At 42.9% G+C, this 18,089-nt stretch overlaps 1 protein-coding gene across 1 annotated transcript in view; it reads left to right on the plus strand.

Moving 5' to 3' along the window:
* The window catches only part of MAPDA (N6-Methyl-AMP deaminase), a 173,548-nt gene extending 162,878 nt beyond the window's left edge, over positions 1 to 10,670 (plus strand). The window contains exon 10 of the mRNA XM_078684933.1: positions 8,277 to 10,670. Coding sequence (XP_078541059.1) covers positions 8,277 to 8,483 — 207 coding nt within the window. The 3' untranslated portion in view covers positions 8,484 to 10,670. The remainder of the gene's footprint in view (positions 1 to 8,276) is intronic.
* The last annotated feature ends 7,419 nt before the right edge of the window (positions 10,671 to 18,089 follow it).

The following is an 18,089-nucleotide window of genomic DNA, read 5'->3' on the forward strand; positions in this document are numbered from 1 at the left end:
GTTTCTAATTTTGTTTTAATTAACATGTCTGTTTGTAAGGATCTCAGAATTTCTGTGTGTATTTGAGTCCAATTGGTTCTTTTAAAATCTGGTTTTATTAGATCATAAAGGGGTTTGACCCTTTCTGCGTAATTTGCAATGTATGTTCTTCCGAAATTCAGGAAGCCTAGAATTGACTGTAGGTTTTTTAGTGTTCTAGGTGCTTGGAGTACGGCACATTTCTCTAGGAAATTGTCAGCCAGGCTTTTGCCTTCACTTGATAATTCATATCCTAAGAACAGGACTGTTAGATGGGCAATTCTCGATTTTTTAAAGTTGAATTTGTAACCCTCGGCTGCGAACCCAAGTATTATGGTGTTCACTCTCTTCAAGTGAGTATCCAAGTCATCATCTGTTAGGTATATGTCATCGACATAAGATAATGCTTCGTCATCATATGTTTGTAGTAACTCTGTTACTCTCGCTGAGAATACCCCTGGGCTATTCTTGTACCCCTGGGCTAACCGACAGAATTGTTTTTGAGTGCCATTTATTGAGAACGCAGACAAATATCTGCTCTCTGGTGCTATGTTTTGACAAAGGAATCCATTAGAGATGTCTAATGTTGTTTTGTATTTTTTGCGCACTATGTTATTCATTAGTGCAGCACTATGCGAATTTTGCACTGCAAAAGTTTTGCAACATGAGTTAAGGTGTCTGTAATCCAAAACTAGACGATATGAATTGTCTGGTTTGGAGACCGGAAACAAAGGGTTGTTCATTTGTGAGGTGCAAGTTTCAATCACCCCCTGGTATTCTAATTGATCTAGAATTTCTTTTACCTGTTTTTTAGCTTCTTGCTTGATTGGATACTGCCTTTGTGCAGTAGGTTGTGATTTTAACTGGATTTTGTGAGGAGGAGAGTCCTCATCCCATCCTACATGATTTTTATATAAAGCAGGAGCTTGAGCTACTGCCCACTTTCTGGCAAGTGTGTATTTTTTATGAATTGGGATATGATTTGAGAAGGCAGGCATAATTATTTCTTCGCCATGAGGGCACTCCCTGACAAACTCTGGTGGCCAGTCTTTTTCAGCTAGAAGGATGTCATAGCCCTTGGAGAGATTATCCCAAAATAGTCCCCTTATTTTTCTAGTCTTATCCCCTTCTATACGTAAAGTTATTTCATATATTTTGTGAGGTTTGCTAACTCTGGTGTCTGCAGTTTCCACTTGAAGATATTCATTCGTGTCCACTGTCTCCAGATGATTCATAAGGACTTTGCGAGCTATGCTCACTTCTGCTGCGCTGTCTAGCATTGTCTGAGCCCATTCTCAGTTTTTCAGTTGTGTCCTCAGTATTCTCGGCATTGTTTACTACCTTGATACTGGCTACCTTCTTTTTTGGAAATTGTAGTTTCTTTTTTAGATGAGCAGATTCCTTGTCTTTGGACTTGGCGTGCTCTTCTCTTTGTTCTGATCGTCCTCTTCTTTCCGATTTCTGCGAGGAAGTCTGAAAAGATTGAGAGGGACGTGTATCAATGTCTTGATATCTATCAGGCTTCTTTATATTATTCCTATTTCTAAGGTTATATCTTTTCCCAGAGGGGTCACTTTGGGGTGACCTGTGTCTTTGGTTCGGAGATTTTTCTCTCCGCCGAGGAGACCTTCCACTGGACTGGAATTTCTTTTCTTTAGGATTGGATTGTTTGTTTCCATCCCAGCTCTTTTTTTGTGATGTTGAATTATTATTAAAAAATATTTTTCCAGGACTTTCAATCAGTTGTGGTTTTACTGGTATTCCACCTAAACTATCTCTACCTAGTTCCTCATAGGATTTTTCTATAATTCTGGCAATTTCAGCTGGTTGGTCTGCTATATCTGTCTCCTTTAACCTCTGGCGGATCGCCACGTTTGCTGCTTCTCCCTTTATGTTGGCTAATAATATAGCCGAGACCTGCTTGAAGTCTTTTAGTAATTTCATACCAAGAGTTAAAGCGGGTTCTGGACCGTATTCGTCTTGAATTTGTTTTAGCACATCTGGTATTACCGAAATGGATGGAACACCGTGCGTTTTTGTGTAGATGGAAGCAAAGACTGTACCCCAAGTGTCACAGTCCTCCACGTGTGGTGCGATTCCCATTGGAAGACAGATAGTCAGAATCCTGTGTTTTTCTAACGGGGTGGTGTCTGGAAACACCGCCTCTATTTGGGTGATTTTTTGTGCTAACCAGAATGGTATTTGTTCCCGTTTAGCTGGTACCTTACCTAGGCAGGACTGTATGTTCTGTGGTGTAATTTTATTTGTGTTCCCCTGATGAGGGGTCAGCTGTGGAATTTTAATTGCTGGTTGAATTGTTGAGGTCCGCATCACATATTGGACTAATTGTCTATGTAATTTTATTAATTGTTTTAGCTGTGTTAAAAGCTCTGCTGCAGACATCCCATCGATGTCTGGATGTGGTGTGTATCCGGCTAGAACCGGCCACGTTGCTCCTGGTCTACCTAATGGACCGAGCCTGGTGATGTGATTATTATGTTTTAGGGCGCCATTAAATAAGAGCAGATGCTCTTGAAATTTAAGTGGTACTTCCACCTCCTCGAAAGGAGTGTACTCATTAGAAGGTTCCTCTGTTTTGTAATAGTGGAAGACCTTTGTTACAGCATTAGCTGCTGGAAAGTTTATCCATGTGTAGAACACCTCTGTCTGCCGATATTCGTGTGCCTCAATTACGAATATGACTGTGCCACCTCTAGGTGTCAGTCCATTTTCTATAAGTTTTAAAGTTATAGATTTTCTTGTGTTGACCGGGATGATTATTATACCCGGGTCTGCTTCTTGCATAGCAGTATCCGCTGCTGCGAGTTCAGTTGCTATTCTAACTGCCTCTCTTTCTCCTTCACTGTCTGACATTGTACTGTCCAGAAGGTTATTTTGTTTGTTTGCAGATCAGGTTCTTATGGAAACAAAAATTAGATGCACAATATTTTGGAACAGTGTATCCTTCAACGTTGACTAAACCAAGGACCATACATAGGAGTTTCCTCCTGCGAGGTCTGGCGGATATTACCTTTCACCCACTCCGGACGTCTTTGGAGTATTATGGGAAAAAAAGGGGTCTGAGTGAAAAAGCACGACTGAGTTACTCTAAATGTCTTACGTTAGTTTTATCGCCTATCCAAACGCGTTGGGCGCCATGTAGTGTAGTTCCTATTATCCCAATAGGCTCTGCGCATTGGAATAATACCTTCAATAGTATAGGCCTAGACCAGACGTTAACTAGGTCTACTACTGTCGATATTAGACTTAAAGTTTTGGGTTTGCCAGCTAGCTCAGAGTTCACTAGAAACTTTCTCGAATAGGCAAGGAGGAGTTGAACCTCCCTGGATAGACAAGAAGGGATTTAGTTTCTGACAACCATAGAACATGACAACTTTGCTCTCCCCTAATCAAGAGTGTATCTCTAGAGTCGTGTGAAAACAAAAGACGACTTATTTTACTCAGTCAGTACGTGCATTCTTAGTCTCACCAGATTGTAGAGAAAAGGAAGAGACGGGCGTGTTCAATAAAAGATGTTATTTATTGATCAGTCTCTTTTCTCGTACAAGAGAAATGGATCGATATTATTGCAATACTTATGGTTAAGTAAAGTGCATACAATAAAAGCAGAAGTATAAAATAATACTGTAAAAACATTTATATGGTTTCTAAGCCATAAGGTGGTTTAAAATGGATAAAATAGATACATACATATATACATTTGACTAATCGTACTCAACTGGTGTTTCTAACTACGCCTACCCCAGATGTACCTGACCTAAGCCTAATACGTGGGCGGGAATAGAAAGTAGCAGTTTAAGTTAAGTTTGTTTTGCCAAGTGACTGACTAAAGAATTCTCTGCAAGGGGTTATTCAGTTCTGTACCTGGAATCTAGGATGAATGAGGGATGGTATCTCTCGTCTCTGGTCTCGATATTCCAGGCTGCCTGCGAGGGCTACCCGGAAGCGCCGGAGCTGGATTTCTCGGCAGGAGAAAGCAGCGTCTCGTTCTCAGCGCGTCAGGAAGGCGGGGCTGCGCCAGCGGGGTCTGCTCTGCTCTGGGCTTCGGCAAGTCTGGCTGCTCCGATCTCGTCACCACCGCGTGTGTTTGCATAGGGAAATATCGGTAATATTTATACCTTTAAGGTGCCGAGATTGACGTAAGGATGGACATAGATACGTCAATAAGGATGTCATACGACCTGGTCGTTAGCACATTCTTTTGCTGAAGTTCTCGGTGAAATCAAAACAATGGCCGCAGGGTTTTTCCCAGGTTGTCATAGGTTTGATTTGTTTTGAGAACTCCGTATGCCTTATCAGGGGCTGGAGGAATATTGCTTGTCTAATTAGATGGCAAGCGTTATGACCTAATCAGATAACACGTTCCTGTGCCGTAGTGTGGCTTAATCAGATAACGGTTCCTGCATCATGGGGGTTTTCTGCCTCATGGGATGGCTGCTAGTTAACTTGTTAACCAGAATAGGGACAGGAATAGGGGGATCGATACAGAACCTATAGGAATACATCACAATAGCAGAGGAAGAATCAGGACATGCACTTGCATAAATTGCTGAATACGAAATTACACCATATATAAACATGAAAATTGGTGACATATCAGAAGTGGAAGAATGCAACTAAGCCAATAAAAAATAAATTAGAGAAAACCTGCTGCAGGGGCATGCCAGACAGAATAGGGAAGAAGCCAATCCAATAGAGAGCAGGTAGCTATCCAGTCATGAGTATGGGGTTGGTCCAAAGCCCACTCTACGTAATATTGTGTACTTTACAGTACAAGACCCTTCAGCAAATTCGTATTAGGAAAAAGTCTTAATCAATGTGTCAATATTGAAAAAGTCAATATCAATATGAACAACGATACATTCATGTATAAAAATGAAATTGCATCTTTTTTGGACGTCTTCGCCTGAAGTGAACTCCACGTCAACCCAGAATCAGAAATATGTCGGTAGGCAGGCCCTGAGACCCCAGCCTGAGGTCTCCGATTAACTGGTCACAGGTTGGAGGGTGGCACTTAGCTGGCAGACAAACACGCGAATAGGAAATCCTAGATCTGTCCCAAAGATAGGTGCAACAGCAGCACAATGGTCTATGGAGATTGGCCCCAATAAAGCACACATGGCCAGAGGGGTGCACTCATTCCCAAAACACCATAAAGTCAGATGCCACATGAAGTTAGGAACACATAGCCAGTCATGGTACAACACACATGATACACGCAGTGATCACTTGCTCCTCATGCTGAACATCTGGACAATTACCCACTGGCCACATTGTGTCCACGCATGGTCGGAGGCCCACCTGGATTCTTCGTCCAATACATTAATTATTGGCTCCAAAGACAGAGGTTCAGATTCCTTAATAAAAAAGGATAGGCGTAACTATTTTATACAATTCAATGAACTGTATAAAAGTCTGTGTTAGACCGATTTGTAAATTGAGATAGTCCTCCGATCCTGTGACTGTGCTCCAGGCCACATTGTTTAATCAACCTAATGGTTCCTGATTTACCAAACGCCGCTTGTCGCTTGTTTTGTCTAGGTATTTCATGTTCAGGCAACAGATGTTTGTTTCTAAAGTTGATTCAATTGTTCATGTTAGCACAAGAAAACAAATAACAGACCGAAGTCCAGCTCAACCAATCCACATGTACAATCAGTAACAAAATGGTGCAACGCACTTCCTGCACCCGTCGTCAAAAGGTGCGAATCACAGTCACAGTTTTTCAAGAAAAGTTGGAAGGTGTACTCTTACCAAAGTAAGACATGTAAGCGTTAGTTCCGAAAAGTACTTCTTTTACTAAATCAATCCTTAGAAACCGGCACAGAGCCAATGCGTTTCGTTCCCAGTAGTGCCAAAAGGGAACTTCATCAGGGCTCTTAAATATTCAACCAATCGGCGATGATAAGTTATATGCTTGAAGCAGTGACGTCCTAAAGGGCGCAATTCGCTTGGGATAAAGTAGATAAGGATCTCTTAAATATTCAATCAATTGGCGATTATAAGTTATATGCTTGAACAAGTGACGTCCTAAAGGGCTCAATTCGCCTGGGTAAAAGTAGGTGAGGATCTTACGCTATTAGGTTTGAGGAGTCTCTCTAGAACGGACTTAAAGGTAGTACGTACAAATATTTGCTAGTTATCATGCCGTTTCACGAAATCTTTTCTTGGAGAGTACAAGTCAGGATTTAGTGACATATAAGTGGCGACTTGCATTTACTACCTTTAAGATCTTTCTAGAGACGCTCCTCAAAACTAATAGCGTAAGATCCTCATCTACTTTGACCCAGGCAAATTGTGCCCTTTAGGACGTCACATGTTCAAGCATATGACTTATTATCGCCGATTGATTGAATATTTAGGAGATCCTTATCTACTTTATCCCAGGCGAATTGTGCCATTTAGGACGTCACTGGTTCAAGCATATAACTTATCATCGCCGATTGGTTGAATATTTAAGAGCCCTGATGAAGTTCCCTTTTGGCACTACTGGGAACGAAACGCGTTGGTTGTGTGCCGGTTTTTAAGGATTGATTTAATAAAGGAAGCACTTTTTGGAACTACTGCTTACGTGTCTAACTTTGCTACGAGTGCACCTTCCACCTTTTCTTGAAAAATGTATTCAAATGTTCATGTTAATTCAGCAGTTTTTTATGTGTCTTCTTTCAGTGCACATCGACTAAGGCTGAAAAGATTATGATGCCAAGAAGCATTTTGTTCTTCTAGCTCTTTTTTTTCTATTGATTCTTCAGTTAAAGGGTACCCTTGTTAAAGCAGGTTATTTCTAGATTGGATATTGCCTGTAAATATTGTAGGATGTCAAATGAAATGATCCATTCCCGGGCAGAATCACAGCACACTAACTGAGAGCTTAACAACTACAAATGCTTTCTAAGCCACGATCTGTCTGAAAGAAATGTCAAGGGATACAACAGGAAGAAAGTTGACCATGCTTGTATTGTACTGTGGCATTTGTATTGCACTTCGTGCAACTGATGGCTATGCCCAGTCCTACATCGTAAACTCATAAGCCAGAGTGGAGATGTGAGTGCGACAGGTTATTATGAGGAGTGATTCCATTCGAAATTATACTTTACTGGCTCACCTTCCTAAGTAAAACCCTTCTTGCTACTCTACTACCAGGCTTGTTGATTGATGGTAGAAGCAATGCTTTGGAGCAGTTCTCCTGCATTGATATCTTTTAAAAACGACCCACCCGGCTCGATGGTGATGATGTTAGGGAACATAACTCTTTGTTCTCTGTGAGATTAGATTTTTCCATGGCCTGAGCAATGGGTTTTAAGGCCATAGCATCACTTTGGCTAAATGAAAAAGTAAACAATGTTAATGGTTTGCTTATTGGTATGATTTATGCAACACTGGAGAACTTAAGTTATAGGAAAGTAACTTTTTCATAAGTATGTTTAGTTCATAAGCTTATGAACCACATGTTCACTTTGTTACTAAAACCCTCTGTACCATTTGATTTCTTATTTGACGGTTATTCTATATTTGTGTGGCGATCATACATGAATAAAAACAAAGTAAAAAAAAAGGATGCCAAATTACGGAGTTTCAGCTGCTCAGTTTGTATTATTGCTGTATAGAACATTTTCCTAAACAGACAATTAAACATCCTTCGAAGAATATAACCCAGATCTCTGTTTATAATATCCAAAGCTCCCATTGGTGGTGGAGCCCGTTGCAACAAGATAGATGTTGAGAATGAGCAAGGCCCAATAATGGAGCATGCCAAGAATTGTGGGTGAGGACCCTTAGATCTAACAAGATATCTTATCTTGTGCAAAGAAATATTAATGCAATGTTAGTGTGCCACATCCTACTTTTTATGGGATACTGTTAAGAATAGTATTAGCAAGTTTTTCCTCTCACTTTTTGGCCGGCGATATAATTTTGGGGGGGCATGTATAACATAACTTTGTACATGGGCGACAGTGAATGATGGGGATGATTTTGCTCTGAGTTCAAAGTGAGGTACAAAACATGACCTTTGCTTTCATTTTCTATTTGATGCCACAGAGAACTTGATGGTGAAACACCTTCCCGTTATTCACTGTTATCCAGCTGTAATTCTGTTTGTTGCCTATATGCTGCATTGTGTTAACAGTAGTAGTTCCATTAACTGTAGTTAATCCCCTCAAAAGAGGGCTACACGATTTAAGTCCAAGATGAATACCATATAAATCATGTTGTTTTTTTTTGTTTCACTTTTCTAGACAGATGATAAAGGTGTCTTTGCAACAGATCTCTCTCAGGAGTACCAGCTTGCTGCCAGTACATTTGAGTTGAACCCAGCACAAATATGGGACCTTTCCTACAAGTCTATCGACTACGTTTTTGCATCAGACGATGTGAAATCAAATCTAAGAGAAAAGTGGAAGGAACTGAAGCCGGAGGTGTTGTCAACGGCTAACAAGAGTTGAACTGTCAGGATAATGTTTGAAATAGAACAGATATTCACATGCTCACTGTGACACAGCTGTACTCGGAATGTACCTGCCAAGTAGAGCGGTGTAAAGTGGCACCTTAAGCTTGGTATACATTTAGTGTGGTAGCAATTTGAGTATTGTAGTTTCGCTTTTCCCATTACAAATATGGGCAAGTGGCATAACAAAACCTCCTGGAATGTACTGCGAGGTGGCTTCCGCATATTTGATCACCCTACTACCTGCCGCTTTCAAGCACCACACCCTTGCAACCTACCCACAAGCTATGAGCAGGGTTTTCATTTATACAAATAGCTTCAAGGAGTTCAACAAGTTCTGCATCATTTCCATTGTTCAACTTTTAGTGTTACTTTCTCTATTGTTTATGACCCTCCCTTCCATTTTACAACTCCTGTGTTTTCCTGAAAGTTCTTTTCTGTATGTGTATTTTCCTTTCCCTTTCCTTTCTTGTTTCTTCCTCATCTTGCATTTCTTGGTTATTACCCACTTTCTTATATTTCTTTTGCTTTTCTATTTTCTTTATTCACCTTCTTTCTTTCTCATTTGTTGTCCTCTACCATTTCATTGTCTCCCTTTTAGGTGTTTTTCAGTCTTTTTCTCTCCTATACCTCTCACGTTTCCTATCCCCTTTAGTATTCTCTCCCTTTGCCTCCACTTCATGTTTCCTTCTCCTTTGCTGTTCCTTTGCTACTCTCTGCCTCCGTAACTCGTATTCAGTTAGTCTTTCATTGCCACCATGCAGAGTCCTAACCCCTATAAATACCTCCCACCCCATTCACCCTCAGTTTTGTCAGATCAGTCTCATAAATTGGTCATATATGTGCAGAGGAGAGTTTTTCTCCACTTTCAGTAGAATGGAATAACTTAAGTAGCAATAGAGCAAGATTCTCACTCAATGAACTGGTACAGCACAGACCAGTTACTCACACTTTTTTTTTCTTCCGGTTTTCTATATAGTGCGAACTAGACCAAAGCTATCAGCTCGCTTTAAGTGAGCACCAGTTGCGTTAAAGAGGGACACATTCATTTTTTGTTGGGCACGGGGAGATTACGTGATTTTCCTAGAATCACAGGATGTTGAGTTTCCCTGCCGCGACTCAAACCTGGTACCCCAGCTTCAAGGTCAACCGTTCTAGCCATAAGGCCACATCCACTCCCCTTCACTACAAGACGTAGTTCATAGGTAGCAGCAGTGCCAATTTCACACGCGCACCATAGCAGGTACTGCGCAGATAGCAGCACTGCAAAGGAGAGCAAGATTTACTCATGTAGGTTATGCATAGGCAGCACCAGTGCATTTTCCTTCACACAGAAGAGGAATAGCACACAGAGCTGCACCTCAAGCTTCCCTGATGGAAAGCAGGCATATCAGAAGCAGTTGCTATATAAGCTTTGTTCACACAACAAACAGACACGCTAATAGCAATCAATAGCACTGCAAAGTTTCCTTGCACATAAAATGTGCAGAACGGACAACCGCATTGAAATCATATTTTTATTTTGTTTTACTAATGAGCGTAATTCAAATTATTGTGTGGGCTTGGGTTCCCTTTCACAAAGATGTTATTATATTTTTCACCTGTTCAGGCCTTATAAAGGAAACATAAAAAACTTACAAATTGGAGAATTAATTGCCATCTGAGTACAGTGGTCAGCCCGGGGACTCGCACAATAGAAAATGTAACCAGGGTATACATGGGCGCTAAGTGGTATGAAGAAGTTTTCTAAACTTTAGAAAGCACTGCATAATTTTTAATGCCGGCATAGCAGCAGAATTTAAATTTATTAGTAATTCTGTGTTACAAATAGTAACAGGATTTACCAATATTCCTAGGATTCCACCAGCAGAATAAAAAAATGTGCCTAGGATGTCATGGCGAAGAAGGGGTGCGAACAAAGATTGTTGCACCAGGCACCTCCAACGCGAAAGCCATTCCTGGGTGTTTGTGTAGGCAGCCCTGGACTCTCAAAGTGAGACATGGTGCCAGTGACAAAACAGAAAGGTTCTAAACGTATGCCTTGCAGTTTGCATGCAGCTCTCTGTTGACAGTTCATCAGTCACTGTGCTATATTACATGGTTTGTAACTTAACTGCAAGTAACAAAAGCTTTCTGTGACAAAAGCAGTAACTCACTGAGCTATTTACATAAAATACAAATATGTGATCTGCTTGATACACGTTGTGCTTTACAGTAGGTACATTAACCCTCTGTCCTTCTATGTGATGTCAAAAATGGTAACTAGACAAAATGCAGATCTCTCCAGCAAGAACAGTATTCACCAGAGTTACCTTATCTTCATTTTAATCCCCTGAACATCTTTGGGGACATAAAGATCTCTGTATTCTGCTTTTGTCTCCATGTCACGTCTGACCTGTCTTATAGCTGGCACTTCAAACACCTTCTGTCAGCCTCTGGTCCCAGTTCCTCTCCAGCACTGGGCTCCAAGAACCTGCATGTGCAAATATTGAGTTTAATGGTTTTTTTTGTCATCACTGGCAAAAAATGGAAGGTCTTTGCCGGCCTTTCTAACGTGATGCAACTTTTTGAAGTTGCCTTTTTTGTAATTATTTAGATTCTTTGCAGCTGGTTTAATGGAGCTATGGCAGTCCCCTTGTAAGGCGTGGGGCTTGGTCAGGCCTCTATTACACCCTTGATGTTTGTCGACGTATTGTCAAAAAACAAAGGAATCCACCCTTATGGGAAAGTATAAAAGTGTTCCTCCAGACTACGTGTGTCTCTTACAATGGTGGAAAGCACACAGCTTTGTTTAAATACCTCTCACCCACCAAAAGGACCCTTGGTGGCATGCTTCATCATTGGATTCTTATCGCCCGCTGCGGGACGGGGCGTGCTGCGACCTACGAGTACTTGGGAGCTCTGGTTATGAAAAACAATACTGTGTGTGAGTGGAAGGGTCAGAAGTGAGTGAATGGTGAAAAACTAAAAAATACCTGGCACGGTGGAAAAAATCAATTTTAATGTTCCTTTGAGCTGGTATCGTTAAAAGTGGGGAATGAGATTGAGACACTATGCTTTAATGAGCATTGTCTCCTGTGTTGACATGTTTCAAAGCCCTCCCCTGGCTTTTCATCAGGACCTAGAAGAGATCCCTTCTACACTCAAATCAAAACAACTGTGTATTTACATATAATCCTAACTAAGTGGTAGGTTATTTCGCCCAGATAATGCTCAAAACGGGAGGGAAGGGGTATCTATAGTCACACACATATCAATGTTACCTCCGCACCACGCCACCTCCTCGCCGTGGCTCCATGGAACATGTTGATATTTGTGTGACATGGGGCATTATCTGTGCGCTATAACAAACCCATTCAGCACTATACCTACTGGGGTATAGTATCCTGTACATGTTGAATTTATGTGCACCACCTAGTTAGGATTTTATGTTAACCCCTTGCGTCCTGCCGTCGGTCGTTGGCCGACGGGAGCACTACCTCGCTAGTGCTGCCAACGGCCGACGTTGCCCCGCCCATTTCGCGGCCGCGGCAAAGGGGTTAATACACAGTTGTTTTGATTTGAGTATAGAAGGGATACCAGCTCAAAGGAACATTAACATTTATTTTTTCCACCGAGCCAGGTATTTCTTAATTTTTCAGGTGTGAGAAAAATTCCTAGGACATCTGGGTGTGTGAGTGGACAGTTAGGTCAGGCCAGTGATCAAGAAGAAACAATAGGAAAAGGTTGCCAGATCTGTATAAAAAGTATATTTTTATTTAGTATATTTAAAAATCATATTGAAACTGACCGAAGGCCAAACAATATGATGGGAGTTAAAATTTCTTGTCAAAATTATATACAAGTACAATAAACAATTAGCATAAAACTCATATTTCACAAAGTAAAATAATATATTGACAAAAACATAAGATAATCACAAAATTAATGAAAAAAATGTAAAAACTAACTAATTTTGTGATTATCTTATGTTTTTGTCAATATATTATTTTACTTTGTGAAATATGAGTTTTATGCTAATTGTTTATTGTACTTGTATATAATTTTGACAAGAAATTTTAACTCCCATCATATTGTTTGGCCTTCGGTCAGTTTCAATATGATTTTTAAATATACTAAATAAAAATATACTTTTTATACAGATCTGGCAACCTTTTCCTATTGTTTCTTCTTGATCACTGGCCTGACCTAACTGTCCACTCACACACCCAGATGTCCTAGGAATTTTTCTCACACCTGTTGCTACCCTGCCCTAGGAGTCTACAGATCGTTACTACCCAGGGGGTCCTTGTTATTCTCACCTATTTCTTAATTTTTCACCATTCACCATTCACTCACTTCTGAAGACCCCGATGATGAAGCATGCCACCAAGGGTCCTTTTGGTTTGGTGAGGTGTATTTAAATAAAGCTGTGTGTTTTCCACCATTGTAGGAGACACATGTAGTCTAGAGGACCACTTTTATACTTTCCCTTTGTTTTTTGACAATATAACTTGAGGAGGACGTATCCACCTCTAATGCTCTTTTGAGCATTACCTCTTCACTCCCTTCTTATGTTACTTTGGTGTGTCTACGAATCTCAGTATGCAAAGTGCTGTGGGCAAAAAGCCAGAACTGGATGAGGGTGTCACTCATGCACTGCAGAACTATAGAAGATATGCAGTTATCTACTCTTAATAGCATAATGGTTTATGAATAGGAAGCAGCAATCTCATGACAGTTATTTTTGCTTACTTTTCTGATATGCCTGTTCAGAATCAGGAAAGATACTCTACAAAACCTAGCAACGGTTTAAATGTAGGGACAATGATAGAAGTTTATAAAGACACCGATTTGCACTACTGATCCATTTTCACTAGCAGACTTATTCTATTTTCATGCTCCATGGGGTTTCAATCTGCACTCCACCCGGATCAGAAGTCTACTAGAAACAGGCATCCAAGGACCCGCCCTCAAAGGGATCTGCTCTGTTCTCATAGTAAAACATAAAAAATCAAACTGCCACCCTACATGTTGAAGGCCAGGAACCTCGTATGCAGAGTCCCTCCCCCACAGGATAATTTTTACATACGACATTTTTCAACATCTGAAATAAAAACACTGGCAGATCACACATCCTCAACCTACTCTCCTATGAAGACTGTTGTGTAGTACCAAATAATACATAGGATATGCTTGTTTAGACAACATAAACTAAGGGATTGATGTCCAGACTGATTCCAGACACTCCAAATGATATGTTAGCCTTTAGACCAGCTAGCTCACAGTGCCACTGTTAGACGACCTGGCACCTTGGCGTGAGTTTCCCTTCCACTTTTTGTTGCTGTGCCTCAGGTATTTTGCTGGTGTTAGCTGCTCAGAGCACTGTGCCACTGCCAATCAGTGCCACAGTGCAAGTGCTCCCTGTAGAAAATGTATATATGATTGGATTCCACGATTGGCTTATGTGGGTTACTGTCAGTCCCTAGTACAGTGCACCAGGAGTGCCCAGGGCTTGTATACTCCAAATGCTGCTAGTGGGCTTGCAGCACTGGTTGTGCCACCCACAGAAGCAGCCTTGTAAAATGTCTCTAAGGTCTGCCATTGCAGAACCTGCGTGCAGTGTGGTACTGTCATGCTAACTGGGCAAGTGCACCCACTTGACATCCCTAAACCTTCCCTTTTCTTCATATCAGTCACCCCTATGTTAGGCCCAAGGGCAGGGTGCATTGTAAGTATAAGGTAGGACAAGTCCTGATGTGTGTGGCATGTCCTAATAGTGAATTACAGCCATTTTCGTTTTTCACTATTGCAAGGCTACCTGTTCTCATAGGCCAGAATGGGCTGTTGGAATTATTACATTCTATAATCCTGACAGACTCAGGGAACATGGTAGAAATTCTAGTTTAGTATTCCTGAACATCTTTTAGTAAAGTTTATTTTAATATTCTGTGTTTGCAAATACCACTTTTAGAAAGTAGGCATTTGCTTGCCTAACCCTTTCAGCCGGCCTCTACTAGGTTGTGTATCTGCTGTCTGGTTTCTGTGAGTGACAGGCTGGGACAGACAGGTGGTGAATAGAGAGATTTACATCCAGATGGGTGGGAGGAGTGCACCTGGACTCTGAATAGGGCTGTGCCTTTCCACCACAATGCTGGCTCCACCTCCTGTGGAGCGTCTGATGTCTCTGCCCTGCACCCTGAAAACAAAATCCAGAGTCATGTAAACAAAGTACTGCAGACCTGGCCTGAACTAGGCAAGGGCCCCCTGGCCTGGAAGAACAAAAGAATTGTGGTATAAGTATTGGGACCCTGAGCCCAAGAAATCAGATCCTGCTTAACAAGAAAAAATCTCTGCCCGACGAGAAGGAACTGGGAAAGCTGTAAGGAGAAGTACTGTCCCTGACCTGGGGGATTGGCCTACAGTGGTTGCCTTGCTGCTTAAGGAGAGGAGAAAAAGACTAGAAAAAGACTTTGCTTCAACTTGTGCTGAAAGATCTCCAAGGGCTTGTATGTGAGCTTGCCCCCTGAACGAAGTCCTAGGACCAGTGGACTTCAACAACCTTGAGAGGGGCTGCTAAGAACGCCATTTTCCCTGTAGCGCTGAAGCAGGGAACCGTGTGCGCCTCGTGAAGATCACTGCATACACTGGGAAGCCCCGTGCCAAGCTGTCTGCCCCGAACAACGCGACTTTGTGGCCCCCACGAACCTGTAGCTCGCAACGTGAAGGAAGGACCCGTCCGGCCCAAACAACGCTACTTTGTGGCCCCCCCACGAGCCATAGCTCGCAATGTTAAGGAAGGACTCCGCACCGCACCTCGCTTTTTCCCTCTACAAACCGCATTGCTCAGCGGGCACCCTGCCACTGATGAAAAGTTACAGGGCGTAGAGCGGCTGGGTACGTCTCGTACAACCGCAGCGTACTGTCCGCCTCGAACCGCGCTCAATGGATTACAAAGGCGCCTGCTCTCAAGGTACGGCGCGTTCGATGCAACGAACAGCAACCGCACCACACAAGGCACCATCTCATCAAGTAACGCGACTCTGGGCCCCTACGAGCCGTAGCTCGCACCACGAAAGGAGGACATCGCCGCGTGTAACGCTTTGGCTTTCACCGCATCGTCCGTGGCGAACTTTCCCATTTAGGTACTGTGTACGACTCGCACTCTGTGTTTGAGCGCATCAGACAGAAGTGTCCGCTGCGCGTGTCAAACTCTGTTGGTTCATTTTATCACCGTAGGGTCGAGCTGAAGGATACGAATCGCACAGACTGTTTAAAATACGCATTTTAACAAGAACTCTTTTGCTAATAAGTACTGCGGCGTATTTCTGACGTTATTTGGTCTTGTGCTAAGCCTTTATATAAAAGATAATTATTTTTTATATAAACCTAGTGTGGTGTCCATTTGTGGTGTTGTCACTGAGTTGCTGTATGTGGTCACAAATGCTATACCGCCTCTGAAAATAAGTCTTGTCTGCTCTCGCCACACTACCTAGAGGGTGAGCAGGGGTTATTTTGAGAGGGTAATCTCCTTATTCTGAATAGAGGAGAGGGTCCCTGCTTGTCACAAGTACCTACCTGTGCCAACCAGAGACCCCCAAATATAACATAGGTGGGCAGCGTTGGGATTCCGAATTTGCATTTGTGATTCATGTACAGTGATTGGTGAACACTACTAAGTGAGTTCAGACCATAACGCAGCCACATACTTTTTTTGATTCTTGTTTTGCTAAGAGCTCTCCATTTTTAGAAGGCATACCTGGTTCAGTCATTGTGGAGAAACTAGCATCTATAGTCTCTGATGGAGGTGAAATTGACTGGGAAGAAGAGAGACTAGCGAGCTACACTGTAAACCAGATGAGGGGCTTTTGCAGGAAGTTCAAAGTTTCCCATGCTGGATTCAAAGTCAAGTCAGACTCCCAAAAGGCGCTGAGGGCCTGGATTGAGTCAAGGAGAACACCTGAGGATGTGGTGGAAATTGAGCAGGCAGAAGGCATCAATGGTTTTGGCAGAGTCCTGTCGCCAGAGGAGTTGGCAGACAGGAAGGAAACCCGAGCACATGAAATGGAGATGGCAAAACTTAAATAGAATGGGCAACTGGAGCTGGAAAGCAAAAAGCTGGCTCTGGAAGAGAGAAGAATTCAAATGGAGCATGAAATGAAATTGAGGGAGATGGAGCTGAAGGCTAAAAGTTTGGAGCTTACTTCCTCTGGTGGCAGCACACCGCCAGTGCAGGTAGAATCAAGGGTGTGCATACCAAAAGAGGTGGTGAAAGAATTTGTTTAAAGGATGACATAGGGCAGTGGTTCAAGGCTTACGAGGTAGCCATGTCTTCCCACCTGGTCCCCAAGACAGATTGGGGAGCGGGGTTGTGGGGGCGGTTCCTGAGTGAGGGGCGGGACACACTGCTAGATTTGCCCTCAGAGGTTCATAATTCTTACCCACACATGAAGGATGCTTTGATGACCAGGTATGGGTTAACTCCTGAGTTGTATAGACAAAGGTTCAGGGGTTGTACAAAGATTCCTAACAGTATGTATCTTGAGTATGTAACTTTTTTCTGCAGAGCACTGGATGGTTGGGTGAAGCGTAGCAAAGTTAATGATTTTCAAGGTCTCTTTGATTTGATTGCATGGGAGCATTTGTCTAGTAATTGTTTTCCTGAGCTGTGCCAGCATCTGATTGATAGCAAGCTGACTAACCCTAGGAAGCTTGCAGAGGAGGCGGACCACTGGGTCAGTACCAGGGTCCAGAAGGGTCAAGTGGGAGACTCCGCCAAGGGTGGGCAGGGTCCCCAGCAGAAGAGTGGGGGGGGACAAGGGCAAACAGAGGGAGTTTCAAAAGAGGCCCCAAAGTAATCCCCAAGGGAACCCAGGGAAAGGTTCTCAGCCTCCTCGCACCCCGAGACCGACCGGGGCCCCGACAGGTACACCTGTTCAAAGAGGGCCCCCAAAGTGTTACAAGTGTGGTGAACTAGGTCATTTTTCCAATGATTCCAAGTGTCGCCAGTTTGTTAGATCTGCACCACCTGGTACAGCACCCGGCAGAAGGCTAGTGTAGCCCTGGGTGAGGAATGGGTTGTCCAAGGAGGGGAAGGTCCCACAGAGATGTCCCTTCTGTCATTAGGAGACTGTGATATGGTCCAAGAAAACCAACTGCCCAACAACACTAAGAAATATGGGCAGTGGGTGACCATCAATGGCAAAAAGGTGGGGGCTCTTAGAGATACAGGAGCCAGTGTGACAGCTGTCCAGCATCACCTGGTGTCTCAAGAGCAGGTTGTCCCACATGCATTCTGCCAAATCGTGAACGCCGATAACACTGAGAGTCAGTGTCCAATGGCTCAGGTTCCCTTTGAGTGGGGGGGGGGTCTCTGGTACTCTTCAAATAGCTGTGAGAACTGCCATGCCTGTAGACTGTTTGTTGGGGAACGATTTGGAGAGCTCACCTTCGGAGAAGGTGGAGAAGAGTACTCACCTGCAGATGGTGGGTCTGCCTGACTGGGCGTGCGTGTCCACCCGGTCAATGGCAGCCAGTAGGGGTGCTCAAGAGGTCCTGGAGCCTGAGAGAGAGGCCAGGGACCGGCCTTAGAGATAAAAACGCAGGAGGCACGGGAAACCGGCCC

This window comes from Lissotriton helveticus, chromosome 3_2 (assembly GCF_964261635.1).
Source record: "Lissotriton helveticus chromosome 3_2, aLisHel1.1, whole genome shotgun sequence".
NCBI lineage: Eukaryota > Metazoa > Chordata > Amphibia > Caudata > Salamandridae > Lissotriton > Lissotriton helveticus.